The sequence below is a fragment of the Tympanuchus pallidicinctus genome, unplaced genomic scaffold, assembly GCF_026119805.1.
Source record: "Tympanuchus pallidicinctus isolate F22 unplaced genomic scaffold, pur_lepc_1.0 scaffold46, whole genome shotgun sequence".
Classification (NCBI taxonomy): domain Eukaryota; kingdom Metazoa; phylum Chordata; class Aves; order Galliformes; family Phasianidae; genus Tympanuchus; species Tympanuchus pallidicinctus.
The window spans coordinates 202,378-217,665 of NW_026294765.1; the positions used below are offsets into that span (position 1 = coordinate 202,378).

The 15,288-nt window shown below is 57.4% G+C and overlaps 1 protein-coding gene across 2 annotated transcripts; it reads right to left on the reverse strand.

The window, feature by feature from the left end:
- Positions 1 to 1,776: 1,776 nt before the first annotated feature.
- On the reverse strand, positions 1,777 to 15,104 carry PIAS4 (protein inhibitor of activated STAT 4). 2 transcript variants are annotated; one of them, XM_052702730.1, is made up of 11 exons: positions 14,980 to 15,104; positions 12,065 to 12,488; positions 8,434 to 8,518; positions 7,747 to 7,788; positions 7,008 to 7,098; positions 6,596 to 6,724; positions 6,408 to 6,513; positions 4,310 to 4,383; positions 4,023 to 4,183; positions 2,392 to 2,522; positions 1,777 to 2,300 (listed from the first exon to the last, which is right to left on the reverse strand). In XM_052702730.1, the coding sequence occupies exons 1-11, from the start codon at positions 15,004 to 15,006 to the stop codon at positions 2,095 to 2,097; spliced, it is 1,476 nt and encodes a 491-aa protein (XP_052558690.1). In that variant the 5' UTR covers positions 15,007 to 15,104; the 3' UTR covers positions 1,777 to 2,094. The 2 variants fall into 2 exon arrangements, 1 of the variants encoding a protein (XP_052558690.1); XR_008210939.1 differs by lacking the exon at positions 1,777 to 2,300 and adding an exon at positions 3,705 to 3,832 and having other exon boundaries at positions 2,423 to 2,522.
- Positions 15,105 to 15,288: the final 184 nt, after the last annotated feature.

The window sequence follows — 15,288 nt, forward strand, 5'->3', positions numbered from 1 at the left end:
GATCCACCGGCTGGGACCTGAGCACAGCCCTGCACCCGCGCTCCCATCTCCGTCAGGCGCATCCAGGTGAGTCCATCCCGCCCCACCGCGGCGCTCAGACCCCCGGCCCCCCCCCAACCCCCCTCCCAGCCCACCTTGTTCTTGAAGTAGGGGTATTTATCCATGATCCACTGGTAGATGTCGGACAGCAGCAGCTTCTTCTCCGGGGACGAAAGGATGGCGGTGGAGATGAGCGCGATGTAGGACTGCGCCGGTTTGTCCCCAGGCTGCGCCGTGGGGCCGGGGGGGGACGTGGGGGCGCTGCTGGGGGGCGGGGGGGTCCCTGCGGTGCCCCGTGCTGACAGCAGGTACTCGATGGTGAAGGGGGTCCGTGCTGCGGGCGCCGCGTCCCCCATAGCCCCCATAGCCCCCATATCCCCCATGGCCCCGCAGTGCGCCGCCGGGTGAGGGCTGCGGCCCGATAATTAGTGCAGATTACAGGGTTTGCTAATTGTGTTTTCACAAACGGGCCGCCTTTGCAAAGCGGGCTGTTTATCTGGCAAAGCCCCGGGTTTAGCGGGATTTGGGCCTTTAAGCCTCATCAATAAAATGATTAATCTGCTGGAGGTGGAGGAATTTGGAGTGGCACCGGGGGGGGGGGGGGGGGAACAACACCACCCCCATCCCAGCGCAGCGACCCCCTGGGAGAAGAGGAAAGGCAAGGCGAGGTTAAATGTAAATCTTTCTTTTTATTTTAACAAACACTATAATTTCCAACTTTGAGGAAGGTGTACGGAGGGAAAGAAAAATAATTTGCCTTTTTTTTTTTTTTTTCTCCTTTTTTTTTTTTTTTTTTTCCTCTCTCTTTACAAAAAAAAAAGAAAGAAAGAAAGAAAAGAACAGAACAGAACGGGATACAAAGCAAACAAAACGTATGTACAGGAGGAGCTGCCAACGCAAACACAACAGCAGTAACAGAGCGCGACGTTTCCAACCAGCGGCTCTGAGCCTGGAAGATTTAAAAGCAATTAAATTAGGAGACGAACATCAGAAAGAAGGGGGGAATCTGCGGCGCCGCCCAGCCGCCCTCCTGCCATCCAACCCCTGCTGCCATCCCCTCTGCTGCAGGGGGGGTCGTGCCGCCCCCCGGCTCCCCATGGATTCTGCGGGGCGAAGGGCGGCCGTGGGGCTGCGGATGGGGTGGGAGGGGAGGGGGGGGTTTGAAAGAAACCTGAATTGGTAACCGAGGTAGAGTTGGTGAGAACTGAGCTTCCCCACCTGGCATTTCTGGAAGGCCCCCGCCGCCCCCCCGCCGCCCGCTGCGCCTCCTCGGCAGGAAGGGGACGCGCAGCCCTTTGAGTCTTCAAAAACACCAAGTTATTGCACTTCAAAAAGACAACAGGTTCGCGGGGCGAGCCCCCCCTCCCCCCAAAAGCCCCCCTTCCCCAACCCCCCCCCCCTCCCCCACCCCCGATGGCTTCTGCTCAACTAAACGGGGTCACTACGACGATGCTACGTTACCCTGGGGTGGGGATGAAGGATGCAGGACGGCGCCCTTGGACACGAGGCGCAGAGCTGCTCCAGCTCCTGCCTGGGACTCTTCCTCCTCTCCCCCTTCACCCCCACGCCCCCCACCCCTACAAAACCCCTCTATGCTGGGTGATACAAACCTCCCCCTCCCCCCCCCCCAACCCTTTTCTCCTCCTTCCCTCCCCCCACCCCCTCTCCCTCCCGGCAGAACTCGAGATACTCAGGAATGGTTAATTAACGAGACGAGGATGCACACAGCTTTGGAGATGCGTGGGGCCGTGCTGGGGGGCGGCGGGGCGGGAGCTGAAGCCCCGGCCGTGGGTTAAGACACTTTCCTTGCTTCAGAGTCCGGTTCGGGGTCGGGCCTGGAGTTGGGCTGGTTTTCCAACCAAGAAGCAGCTCAGTGGTTGTGGGGTTTTCTTTTTGTTTGTTTTTCTCTTGTTTTAATGGTTAATTCGGAATAGGAAAGTCAGAGACGGGGGAGGATGGGAGACGAGGCGGGAGACGACGCTCTCCCCCCCCCTCCAGCTTCAGCACCAGAGTATTCAAGTCTGTCCGTTCTGAGATTCAGAGCTGCTTCCACAGTCAGCAGGCAGAAACCAAACCCTTCTCGTAAGAGCAGCGCCGTTTTGGTTGGGGTCCCTCATCGTCGTCATCTTCCTCCTCGTCCTCCTCCTCCTCCTCCTCTGATGACGAGCTGTCCAGTGTCAAATCCACCACGTCGGCAGCAGCTTTGCCGTTCTCACCGTTAGCGTTGGGAGCGGGCAGCAGCCCGTTGACATCCGAAGAACCTGCAGGCGATCGGGGGAAGAGGGGACGAATTAAGGCCTCTGCTAATTAACTCGGGGGGTGGCGGATGCGCAGCGCACACAGGGCACTCACCCAGCACCAGGATGGGGCACTGCGGGCTGCAGCTGCGCTCCTTCTCGGCTCGGATGGGGCACCAGGAGCCATCCACCAGGTACTCGATCTCATCCGCGTCCTCGCACTCAGTCAGGATCTTCGACAGCAGCCTGGGTGGGAGGAAGGGCCCCGTGGGTCCGGGTTGGCCGGCAGGGAATCGATGCTCCACGCTCACAGCTGCACCTGCCCCGCACCGACAGCGCCGCCATGCGCAGCCACGGAGCGGCAGCTTCCTCACGTGCCGTCAGAGCAGCGTCTCACCTCCAAAGGGGCTCCAGGACCCCAGCGAGGCCGTTTGTGAGCTGGCGGCTCCCCAGGCTTCACCCGAGGAAGCGCGCGGCCTCGCGCTCCTGTCCCACACCGACCCGCTGCTCCCAACACGGCACCCTGCTGCCTCTTTCCACTCCCCGCAGCCACGGCAGCAGCCACCCACCTCCACAGCGGCGCCCTGCAGCACCGCTCAGCCCCACAGGACGCACACGCAGCCCCATGGGCAGCCCCACAGCTCAGCACAGCCACCCGGAGCGCAATTACCAACACGGAGCCCCAGCCGCGGGACGAGAGCAGCTCTGACAGACACAGCAGCTCAGAGCACTGCCAGCACAGCCACGGGACGGCCCTGCGCTGACCCTCTGCCACCCCAGCACCGCAGTGACGCCGCACTGAAGGTCAATTACACAGCTGGGCGATCGCAGCCCGCAGCTCAGCACAGCGCCCACTGCGCCGCCTTCCTTCGCTCCCACATGGGAGCCGGGCCTCCGCGCAGCTCTGCTCTGCTCGCTGCAGGTGGCTCCGTCACCAGGAGGGGGAGAGCTGACGCCGCACAGCGGCACCGGGCCCCCAGCAGCCCGGCTGAGCACCTCCAGGCATTGCTGCCCTGCCACAGGGCGCCCGGCTCCCTCGCCTCGGAGAACCACAGCTCTCCTTGGTAGAAAGCAAGCAACAACTCTGGTGCAGAGACAGAGGGAGCAGCACTCCCACACGGACCGGGACGAGGGTTGTGTGGCAGGGCTGGAGCTGCCCCTGCCAAACTCACAGCCGGGGCTCAGCACAGGCGTTTCTTGCCTCGCTCTGCTCCAATTCCCTGCAATGCTTTCACAGCACCACGCAGAAGACAGAGATAACGTTCCTGATGCAAACGCTGCACCTGCACTTCTGCCTCAGGGACTGCATGTCGGGAGCTGTTTGCTTTAGAAGCTGGCAGAGATCCCCCCAGCCAAGCTCCCAGCGTGGCAAGCGCTGCCTGCTCACACCAGCAAGAGAAAAGGAAGATGGTTCCTATCAAAAATCACCTTATCGTGTGCTTATAAAGTGGGTTTATTCCATGCAGCGTGACATCTGTCAGCCAGGGCAGCCAATTGTGCAGGTTCGTCAGAGTGAGGCAGTAAACGCTCGATGCTCGTAAGGCTTTAGGGTAATCCTAAAATCAAGAAGGGCAGACCAACAAACCTTGCTCCAGCACACCAACACAAGCAGTCGGGGCACGACGCACGAGCAGAATACACCTCCAGCTTCGCCCCGATTCAGGCTCCAGAAGGGCAGACCGTAAAACAAGCTGCTTCACCCAGCAGAGAAACACCAGGGCCGAGGACGGCAGCCAGCACACTCACCCATCAATTATCAGCTGGTCGTAGGGCGCGGGTTTGTCACACACGGGACACATCCACGTGGGCTTCTTCTCATTCATCTGAAGGTAGAAGACGGCGTCGAAGCACTGCAGGTGTGCACAGGTCTCAGCCCGGCACGGCACAGACAGCCGCATCTTCACCAGCTGTGGGAGCAGGGCAGCGGTGAGCAGCAGGGCTGAGCTCCCAGCACTGAACCCCAGCAGCACAGCTGCAGTGGCCGGGTTGGGTTTGTGGAGCAGAGCAGGCGAGGAGGCACTGCAGAGACTCACCGGGCAGATGAGAGACACGCGGACGCCCGTGGTGGCGATTTCGCTGTCTGGGTCCAAGCGTAGCTTCTCTTTTACTGCAGGAACAGCAAAGGGCAACAAAATGAACAGGAGCAAACTGCAGCACGGAGACAAACCCGCAGTGCAGGGCCAGGAGCCCTGAGAGGCAGAGGACGGCACAGCACTGCACGGCTCAGCGCTCTGCAGCATCCACTCACCTGGGGGGAAAGCATTTCCCGCAGCCCCCAGCCCCAGGTCCACCCCCCTTTTCCTACAGCCCTGCCTTCCCAGCCTGCAGGAGCCAACTGTCGCCATCCCCGTGCTGGTGGGGAGCAAAAGGGAGGACAGAGAGCCACGAGGCCCAGGAAGAAGTCACACAGCATCACAGAATGGCAGGGGTTGGAAGGGAGCTCCAGAGCTCATCGAGTCCAACCCCCTGCCAAAGCCGTTCCTACAGCAGGTCGCACAGGTCGGCATCCAGGCAGGTCTTGAACATCTCCAGAGCAGGAGACTCCCCCACCCCCCTGGCAGCCTGTTCCAGTGCTCCTCACCTCACTGCACAGCCATTCCTTCACACATTGGTGCAGAACTTCCTATGCTGCAGTTTCCGGCCGTTTCCCCTTGTCCTGTCTCCATTCACCACTGAAAACAGTCCGGCCTCACCATCCTGCCCCCCACACCTCAGGTACTTATGGACCTGGATCAGGTCCCCTCTCTAATCTAATGAATTATCTGGTCATTAGCACGAGCAGGAGGGACTTTGTTCCCTTCCAGGATGGGTGGCAATAGGATGGGATGCACTGCATCCCTGTGACCCCCGAAATTCCGAGGAAGATCCCACAAGGGAGCCAACAGAAAGCAGCACAAGTGCCAGGGAGCCATCCAACTTCATTTCCCATCAGTCCCATCTCAGCACTGCTGGGTGCTGCTCTTCAGCTCACTGAGCAGCTCAGGAAGGGCAGCAAGAACCACATGGGAAAATCTGCCTCAAGGTGCAGAACCAACCTGAGATGAAACCACACGACTCCCAAAGAACAGCAGCTGCTGGCAGCACTGAATGCCAAGGGCATTTCCACCAGCCAGCTCCTCTGCAGCACATCCCCCCTTTATCCTGACCCTCCCAGATCACAACAGCAGCTCTCCAGACCATGGGGCTCCATAATCACAGCACTTCTCCTCAGTGCAGCTCAATGTCTCCCAGGAGACAAGAAGAGAGACAAGAACACTGGGTGCTGCTTTGGTGTTAGGTGCTGCTCCATCCAAGCTCAACTGTCACAGAGTTGCAGCACTTCTGGCTTTTTTTTTTTGGTTAGAGCTTTCTCTGTGGCTGCAAACCTTCACGATGATGCTTCCTGCACCTGCTAAGAGCTGCCCATGCTCTGAACAGCACGATTTAAAGTCTGCTGTGATCCAGGGTTGCTTCTCCTACACAGACCTGAACACTAACAGCATCCATCCAGTGACAACGAGCCACTGGGAATCCTCCAGGAATTCCTCCAGGCTCTCAGATGCCACAAATCAGATTCTGCCTTGAGAAGGTGATTTCCCTTCACGCTTCCACCACGCTCTCCACGTGCCTCATACCACCATTACCTGAGCAGCCCAGGACGAGCATCTTTTGGGATCACCTCTTCCCCCTCAGCACGTGTGAAAGCTGTGCTGCTGAAACCCCCTGCCCAGCCCAGGATTCCTGGTGGGCAGAATTACGTTCCCACCAGGATCCCTCTCTCCAGAAATCCCCTTTGGGCTCAATGTGGGTCAGGGCTGAGGTGCTGCAGTGACGTCCCTCAGCTCAAGGCAATCAGAGGAAGGCACGAAGCTGCTCAGAAGGATGCTGACTCACAGCAGTGCTCACAACATAACCTGGAGACCAACCCCAAACATCACTGTGCGACTCAGAGCTTCTGCACGAGGAGCTGGGGGCAATTTCACACGATTAACAAACATCTTTGTGAGCCTGTTCGAATAAGAAGCGTTGTATATGACAGGAGGGAAGAAACGGTACGAAACTCAGCTCTCACACACATTTCTAGCAGCCTGGCTGCCAGAACTGCCCAGCAGGTAGGCACACGTTGAGCCCCCCCCACCCAGAAATACTCACCCAGTGCTTTGCAGAGCTCTGGATGTTTGATCCCAATGGTTTTCAACCTCTGCAGCAGCTCCGCTGAGGTCATCTGCCGCACTAAGTACAGCCCCACGGAATAGCTCTGAGGGAGGAGCAAGGGAAGGGCTGACAGGGGGCTCTCCTGCACCCCCACGCAGCCCTGCGTGCCTCCCCGTGCCTCCTACCTTCCCGTAGTTCCCCCAGGTGACGGTGATGCGATTGGTGGCCGCTGACAAATACATGAGGTGGGTGAGGTTGATGGGACGGCACGGCCTCTTGGGTTCCACCCCGGGTTTGTTTGACGGGTAGTAGCCCTGAAGTGGAAAGATTTGCCTTGTTTAAATGCTGAAGATGCTGCTGGGGAGGAACAACCACACGTCAGCCTCACTGCCTCCTAACCCAGCCACGGTTTGCAAGGAAGAGGGAGAAGGGAGCCGACCCAGCAGAACGCGAAAAGGAGCCTCTGCAAAAGCAGTTCATTAACAGCTAATCCATCTGAAAGCTAAATTGGCAACTTCTGTACTCTGGCTTCTTGTCTGCACACAGCAGAAGGAACACCTGCAGCAGCCCTGGTGCCTCCCAGCCCAGCTGGCTCACCGGCACGGAGCAGTAACTGTGGTTCACTTTCACGGCGATGTTGGGGGGGTATTGATCCTCCTGGGGAGAACTGGTGTCTGTGTAACAGATCCTGCAAAAGAAAAACAACCACACAGCTCCTAAAACGCTGCCCTGGTTCACTGCTCAAAGCTCTACTCGCCGACCAGCAGCCAAGCATCACCTCCCAACCCACATTCCCTCCTCTGCCCACACCGAAGGCCAAACCAAGGGCAGGACCTCTGTGATTCGGAGCCTGGATAGCGACAGGACGAGGGGAACGGCTTTAAAGTGAGACAGGGGAGGTTTAGGTTGGATATGAGGAGGAAGTTTTTCACCCAGAGGTGGTGAGGCACTGGCACAGGTTGCCCAAGGAGGCTGTGGATGCCCCATCCCTGCAGGCATTCAAGGCCAGGCTGGATGTGGCTCTGGGCAGCCTGGGCTGCTGGTTGGTGACCTGCACACAGCAGGGGTTGGAACTGATGAGCGTTGTGCTGCTTTGCAACCCAGGCCTTTCTGTGATTCTATGGAAATGGGACACACTGCAGTTTGCTGCTGACTCAGGTGGCAGAGCAGGAAGGTGTCAGACAGCTGAGGACATTTGCACGAGGTGCCAGCAGCCAGCCTGCTCTAACTGCTCTTTCCAGCTATGAACATCACCACCCTGCAACTCACTGCACCCAGTGATGTGTTCCCCTCCTCCCCCTGCAGCACCTCATCTGAAACCCACAGCCAGACTTACCTGAGCACCACCTGAACCGACTTCACACCGGGCTGCAACTCCCTGGGAAAGCAAGGAAGAAGAACTTACACAAAGAAAAGCCCAGATCAACTGTCCTGTTTATCAGACATAAAGGTTAGAGAATCAATCTTTCTACAAACCAGCCTTTATATAATTACTTCCCAGAGTTTTCTATCAATTGCCCAGCTCACTCTGCAGCCTGTAGTCCTGCATGCTTTTATGTCGTGCTGTGGCACCCTGCAGCCTCACAGGGTGTTTTCAAAGCTGTACAAACACTGCAGGAAGGACACTGGTTCTCCTGGCATTTTTTTTCTGCTGTGTGTCAGCATTCAGAGGACCCAGGTCTCAGGTAGGGCCTGACTGCACTCCTCCAAGATTCTGCTTACTGATTCAACTCCCTGTTCCTGCTGTAGGGGTGGCAGCTGAGCTCACGTGGCGGTTCAGGATCCACGTGGGTGCAAGTGGGGCACAGCAGCGCAAGAAGACGGGCTGATCCTCAAGACACCCCCTGAAGCCACTGCTGCAAAACCACCGTGCTTATGTGTGACTGATGGCAAAAATTCTCTTTGTCTATTTGGGTTTGTGAACAAAGGGCGTTAAGGATCAGCTCCGTGCAGGGGAGGGAGGCGGCACAGAGGAAGCTGTGGGCTGCAATCCCTGCAGATAAGGGCACCCAGGGAGGAGCACCTGGAGTTTCGGATCAGCTCCACTTGTCTCGGCGTCAAGGCGAAAATGCAGGGGCTTTCCTGGAGCTTCTCGTTGTTCTGTGGAACTGAAAAGGAGAAAAGAAACACAGTGGTCTGATGGCAGCTCCTCTGCGCTGCTCGCTGCTCTGAGCCACGCTGCCGTCTGAGTCTTCTTGGCCTCCAGCTGCCACCAGCAAATGAACTCAGGGCAGCTCCAAGAGGCAGAGCTGGCAGGCTGGATGCCCAGCAGCGAGGCTCAGCCCAGGAGCCAGCATTAACTGCCCTCCTATCCTTCATTTTAAGATCAAATGCCTTCAGTCTGCTTAACATTAAGCCTGAGATGCGGGGACTCGAGGCTTATTGCCTCAGGTTAAACGCCAGCGTGCTGCAGTTTGCTGTCACAGGGTAACACAGAGCAGGGAGCAACTGCTTGCTTCCCCTTTCCTCACGTGCCTCTCTAAGCACCTCAGTCACTGCTGGTTTATTCAAAGGCAAAACACCTGGATCTGAGGTGTGGGAAAAGGTGCTTTTCTGCCCAGGAGTAAAAATGAGATGGAGGAAGGAGAAAAGCAGCTCTCAGATGCTGACAGATGTGGGTTTGTTGCTTCCATCCGCTGCCCTTCTATAATTCAGCTTTAGAAACACAAAAAGGGCATTCAGAATAAATAATGCATTATATATATATATTATATATAATAGAAAACATTAAGATACCCTTGTAGACTTAGGGAACCATGGTCTATCATCTAAACACCTCCAGACCAGTGAGCAAAGCCCTTCCAAAGCACTGCAACACCCAACACTTCCCAACCAAGACAAACAGGTCTGTTCAGTGCCATAAGTCTCTCCCTCACGGACCCTCCTCTATGGGAGAGCTGAGGGCACTTCTGCCCCCACAGCATCCTGCTGCAGCTTCACCTGGAGGAAACACCACCACCCCAAAGCTGCTGCCTGCTGGCACCTCTCTGCCAAGCAGCAGCACTGCAGGGAGAAAGCAGGAGGCAGATCCCCAGCAGAGCAGGACTCCCCCAAGGCAGAGCTGGGCAGGGACCCCACGGCCCTTCCAAGCCCCGGTCCTGGAGCTGAGCACCTCAGGGGCACCTCAGCTGCTGCTGTGCCTTCACCGAGCAGCCAGGGGAAAAAAGCACAGGCTTTTAAGGCTGCAGATCTCCAGGTGACTGAGTTCCATTCTTTCTCTGGAGCAGATGCTGCTGCATTGCACCTCCGTGCCTGAGCTTGCATGGCTGCTGCTGCCATCAGTTCATTCCAACAGCAGGAAATCGATTTTTAAGGCAGAGCTCGACCAGCAACCTTCAGAAGGAGCCCAGACACAAGGCTTCTAAAGCCCAGAAGGACTCTGCAAACCGTCCTTGGGAGCTGAGCCCCACAAACAACACTGAAATCAGCTGCAGCTGCGTGTGGTTGCCAGGAGGAAGGAGCTGTTTGCAATGGACCTCACCTGCCTGCTGTGGGCTGAAGCCTGCGGGTGTAGGAGCGATGTGAGCCCTCCTCAGGGAAGGCAGTCACCCACAGACCAGGCTCAGCATCACCTCACCATCAGCCTCATCTCCAAGGGGCAAAGAGCTGTTAATTAACAAGTGTGCTTCCAATCCAAGTGAGGAACGTACCAGTTAGGCTTCCTTCAGTCCCACTGTGGCTACAAAGCCTCCTGCAGCCCAGGGAAGGGCGCTGCTCCCACAGCAGCTGAGGGTTTTCCTGCAGAGAAAGCTCCTCCACGCACTCAGTGCCACCCGCAGCCCACGCTGAGTGCACAGCTGGGATGCTGAGGCTGAACCCGGCCCCAAAGAGCCCAAGCACTCGGCTCCCAGCCCCAAAGGCTGTTCAGGAAATGCTCTCAGCAAAGGGAAATTTGTCAGAGCCACCCTAGGGAGCATCAGCAGCACACAGGTGCGTTGCTGCGCGTCGTGAGACGGCACTTCTGACTCGACAGAGCAAACCTGGGGTCAACTTTGAATAAGGATCAGTTCAGCACAGTGAGCACATCCTGCTCCCCTCCTGTCTCCAGATGGCTCCACTTCCTTATGATTACTTCTCTTCAAAATCTTGCATTTCTGACTAATAGATGCCATCCCACATCCAGGGCTGAATTAAACCACCCCCCGAGCAGCACTGAGAGCAACGCCTCAGCTTCACAGGCATCAGCTCACTGTCAGAGTCACAGCATGGACACAATGCCTCCCCCAAAAAGGTGAAAATCATTGAGCCTGATGAATTTGTACTTAAAGAAGGAAAAAACCCCACCAACGTGAGTGGTAAAACAGGTTGCAGGGCTGCTTAGAGTAACAGAACCGGGGTGAACAGGTGGAGGCAGGCAGCACTGCATGCAGGAGGGGATGAACATCTGGTGTGCGTTATCGGGGGAGACAACTAGGAAGGCCATGGGGGAGGGATGCCCAAACCAGGTAATGGGGCAGAAAACGGAAAAGTCTGACTAAAAAAAGAAAAAAAGAAAAAAGAAAAAAGCAGAAAGATGCAATTCAGAAGTGATGGAAGACATGCAGGCACATCTCACAGCCCTGCATTGCCAGCACAACCCAACACCGCGCCTCCACCGCGCTGCGTCCTCGTGGCAGCGCCTCACATCAGCTCCCTGAGCTCTGGGCTCACCCAGCTGCGAGGCCTGGGCAGCTTCACTCTCTTTAGGGGACACTGAGGCCAAGCAAAGCACAGCAACAGCGTAATTCCCTGCCCAGCAGCCTCCCCACACCCCAGGGCAGCGCTCAGGAGCTGAATGAAAGCAACACAAAGCAGATTCCCACCCCGCAGTGGGAGAAAAAGCTCCCCACAGCTCCCCAGCTTCCCTGGCTGCTCCTCCAGGCACAGCACCACGCACAAGGCAAAATGAAGAGGTCAGGAATAGCACCAGAAGTGCTCATTCAGCCACGGGGGGCTCCAGGCTGGGTGTGCTCAGCACTGAGAAATAACAGAGCATGGCAGAAATAGTCTTCTCAGCTTGGGTGCAACACCAACACAGGGAGTTCCATGGGCAGACGGAGGCAGTACAGGGAGAGAAGACAGATGGTGCTCCACAATGCAGCATTAGGAAGGGTAGGAAGCTACAGCCAACGGGACAGGCTTGCAAGTTACTTCTCCATGCAAGTGTGCTCTTGTTCTAAGGGAAGGGAATAACGACTGTTTAAAGGGTAGATAGTGACAGGACAAGGGGAATGGCTTTAAAGTGAGACAGGGGAGGTTTAGGTTGGATATGAGGAGGAAGTTTTTCCCCCAGAGGTGGTGAGGCACTGGCACAGGTTGCCCAAGGAGGCTGTGGATGCCCCAGCCCTGCAGGCATTCGAGGCCAGGCTGGATGTGGCTCTGGGCAGCCTGGGCTGCTGGTTGGCAACCTGCACACAGCAGGGGGTTGAAAACATTTGATCACTGTGATCCTTTTCAACCCAGGCCATTCTACCATTCTATATTCCATACACTTCAAGCACCAGGGAGGAAACCGCAGAGGGGAAAGGTGACATCCAGCACTGTGTGCACAGCCTGCTCTGCGCAGAGCCTTGAAAATCCCACTTCCAACCCCTTGAAAAACCCATCTTTCCGACACTCACTTCTTTCACTCCTCTCTGCCCAGACCCTGCAGACACAACACACAGAAAACTCACCGAGCTCCGTGGGCTTCAGCAGCTCATCCAGGGTGGTGTAGAAGGGGAGCTTCACCAAGCGGACTTCAGGCTTCACAGCTTTGGGGGGCAACCTGCCCAGTCCGTTCAGGTACTTGCCATAGAGGGTGGGATAGTCAATGTTGGGGGTGGAGATAGAAGTCCGAGGCACGGCGCTCCCGCGCTCGTACGAAGAATGAATGGGGAGAGCCTCGGGGGAGCGGTGCGGCTGCGGGGCCTCGGAGCTTTTCTTGGCATAACGGGTCTCGTAGAGCTCCTTGATCTTCTTGAAAACCTCAGGGCTGCAGTCAAATTGGACCAGCTGCAGTGCTCTGGTGACTAGTTCGTGTTTAAGTCCGCTTTTACTCCTGCCAACAAAACCCAGCAACATCTGAAGATCTGAGACTCGGAAACTCATCACCATGTTCTAGGGGATAAAAAAATTAAAGATGTTCTTACAGTGACAGGAAGGCAAAGTGACAGTTCTTAGTGTTCTCTATGAGCCCGCCGACCCACCCAGACCAGAGACCCAATCGCTCAAAGTGCTGAGCATCAAACAGCCGTTCTAATAGGAGCCACGGGGGGCACAGAGGAGGGAGCTCCAACACGTCAGTGCAGCCCACAGCATCAACACCATGCAGGAGCTCAGAGCTTCTGAACTCCCCCATATCTCTGGGTAACATGAAGGGTTTAAAGAGCCAAAGAAAAAAAGGGAGAAAACAAACACCAGCTGGAAAGCAGAGGACACTGAGGTGAAGTGGGGCTGCCAGTGCACCCTCGTGCTGTTTCTACAGGCGAAACAAACTCTCTAGAACTCTTCTTATACACGCAGAACCTGAAGAAAACAAGAAGCGTGTGTCTCTTCAGCTATGGGAAGAGAAGACTGAAGAGAGCAGTGCGTTCCCATGAGAACAATGCCTGCAGGCTGCAGGCGGGGGCTTCGCCAAGCACTCCCCCACGCTCACAGCCAGCACCAGGGCTGCTGCTGGGGATGTCAGCGCTCTGATAAGCAGCAAAAAGCAGCCCTACCTTCACAAATGGATTCTGCTGCTGCTGCGGGAGCTCAGGAGGCCCAGAACCATCAGCAGGTTCAAAGAAAGTTCAATGCTATATCAGAACAGGAGCTAGAAGAGGTCTCTGCTGAGCACAGTGGTACAGTCAGATGGATGGCACGCTTCTCTTGCATGGCAAAGGGCCATCAAGCTTATAAAGCAGGTTTTTGTGAAGACTCAAGCTGCCCTGAACGTATACTTGACAGGCACCCATGTGCATCCCCTCAGCACCTTTCCTAGTTAGTGGAAAACAAGAACTCAGCCATCCCACAGTAAAAGAGCAGCAGCAGGGCTAGAACAGGTCTCTGCTCTCCTAAAAGGAGAGGGAAGGAAGGCGGGCAAGAGGAGAGAAGGATGTTTAATTGCTACGACGACACGAGAGATGTGGATTCACACTGCTGCTTCCCCAGGCACCACCTGGGTGACCCTGGAGGAATTCAGTGTCTCAGAATGGTACAAAACAGAGCGTGTGTTGTCTTCACTGGGGCACGTCAAGGATAAACGCATATCTGCAAAGACAAACACAGCCACAGCAGCACTCCTACACTCGCTGTTCCCACAGCACCACTCTCTTGGCACTTTTGGTGCAGAACCAACAGCCTTTGGGGATGGAACCAATAGTCTTCACCCTTAGAATCAGGATCCGTGTTGCTGCAGAGCAAATCTCATTAAAAAACAACAACGTGTCACTGTATGAAGTGCTGAGATCCCTGAGCACTGAGCTCAGCTCCTCCTTGGGTCTGAGCACCAGCTGTGTTCCAGTGGTAAGCAGGCAGCAAACATCCTGCAGAGGGGTGCTGAGCCCACAGCAATGAAGAGGGACCGAATCACTGGCAGATGGGGACCAGAGGGGTTGTTAAAAAATATCCCTGCAGCCAACCAGGCACATCCCTGCTCCTTAGCAGGTGTGAAGCACTTCCAATCCGTGGGAGCTGCTGGGCTGCACTGACACACAGCTTTGCAAATCCAACCCTACACCCACAGGGACCCCACAGAACGGAGCTCCCCATTACAAACTGCTGCACCCACAGAGCCCAGAGCGCCACACAAACCCCTATGGGTGCCACACTCACAGCTCCCCCCTGGGGGGGGGAGTTCAGGAGCTCCACAGCTCCCCCCTCCCCTCCCATACTGAAGGGACACTGACTGGGGGGGGGGGGGGGGGGGCTCATATGGGCCGCTCCCCTCCCCCACTGCTGGGAGATTCCCCCCCAGCACCTCCAGTGCCCCACAAACCAACACCTGTCCCTCGACGCCCACAGGGACCCCACAGAACGGAGCCCCCCACTACAAACTACTGCACCCAGAGCGCCACACAAACCCCTACAGGTGCCACATTCACAGCTCAACACTGAGAGAAGGGCTGGGGGAGGGGGTTCAGGAGCTCCCCAGCCCCCTACCCCCTAATAGACTGAAGGGACACAGGCTGAGGGGGCTCATATGGGCCACTCCCTCCCCCATTGCTGGGAGATCCCCCCCCCAGCACCTCCACTGCCCCACAAAGCAACACCTTTCTCTTGGGGGGGGTGGGAGGGCCGCACAGCCGCTCCCTCTGACAGCAGATAGAGAAGGAAGGAAAGCCCCAAGCGCCGATGAACGGCTGGGAACAGCTCCGGGAGCAGTAAGGCCTGAAGGCCCGCACGGGGTGGGGCGGCCCTGAGGTAAAGCGGGAGAACGAGCCGGGGGGGCGGAGAGGGTGGTGTGTGGGGGGGGGGGCGGTCCCGGGGTGCCGCCCCCCGGCTCTCACCCGCAGAACCGCACCGCCCGCCGCCGGCTCCGAGCCGGGAGGAGCCGCCGCTCAGCCCTCAGCCCGCTCCCGCCCGGCCCGGCCTCGCCGTGCCGCCGGCGCCGCCGCCGCTCACTCACTTTCGCCTCCACCAGCTCCGCCGCCATCTTGGCCTCCAGCGTCCACCGCGCCGGGAGCCGCCGCCGGGTCACGTGACGCCTGGCGGCGAGGGGAGGGGCGCGCGGGAGACACGCGCCGTCCAATCCGCGTTCGCGCTTCTCTCCTCGGAGGCCGCCGCCGCAACGCGCAGGCGCGGTAGCGCCGCCCCGCCCCCGCCTTCCGGGGGCCTTAAAGGGACCGCGCCCGAAAAACGGGAGGGAGAGGCGGCTGTGAGGATGAAGGCCTGCGGGGGCCGGGCCCGCAGCGAGCAAATGGCAGCACGGTGTGGG

Excerpts from the sequence above, each read along its gene's own strand:
- PIAS4 (XM_052702730.1), bottom strand. The coding sequence starts at position 15,006 with ATGGCGGCGGAGCTGGTGGAGGCGAAA. Across the intron at positions 8,519-12,064 it reads GCTGAAGCCCACGGAGCTCG|TTCCACAGAACAACGAGAAG; the intron begins GTGAGTTTTCTG and ends TCTCCTTTTCAG. Across the intron at positions 4,184-4,309 it reads GCGTGTCTCTCATCTGCCCG|CTGGTGAAGATGCGGCTGTC; the intron begins GTGAGTCTCTGC and ends CTGCTCCCACAG.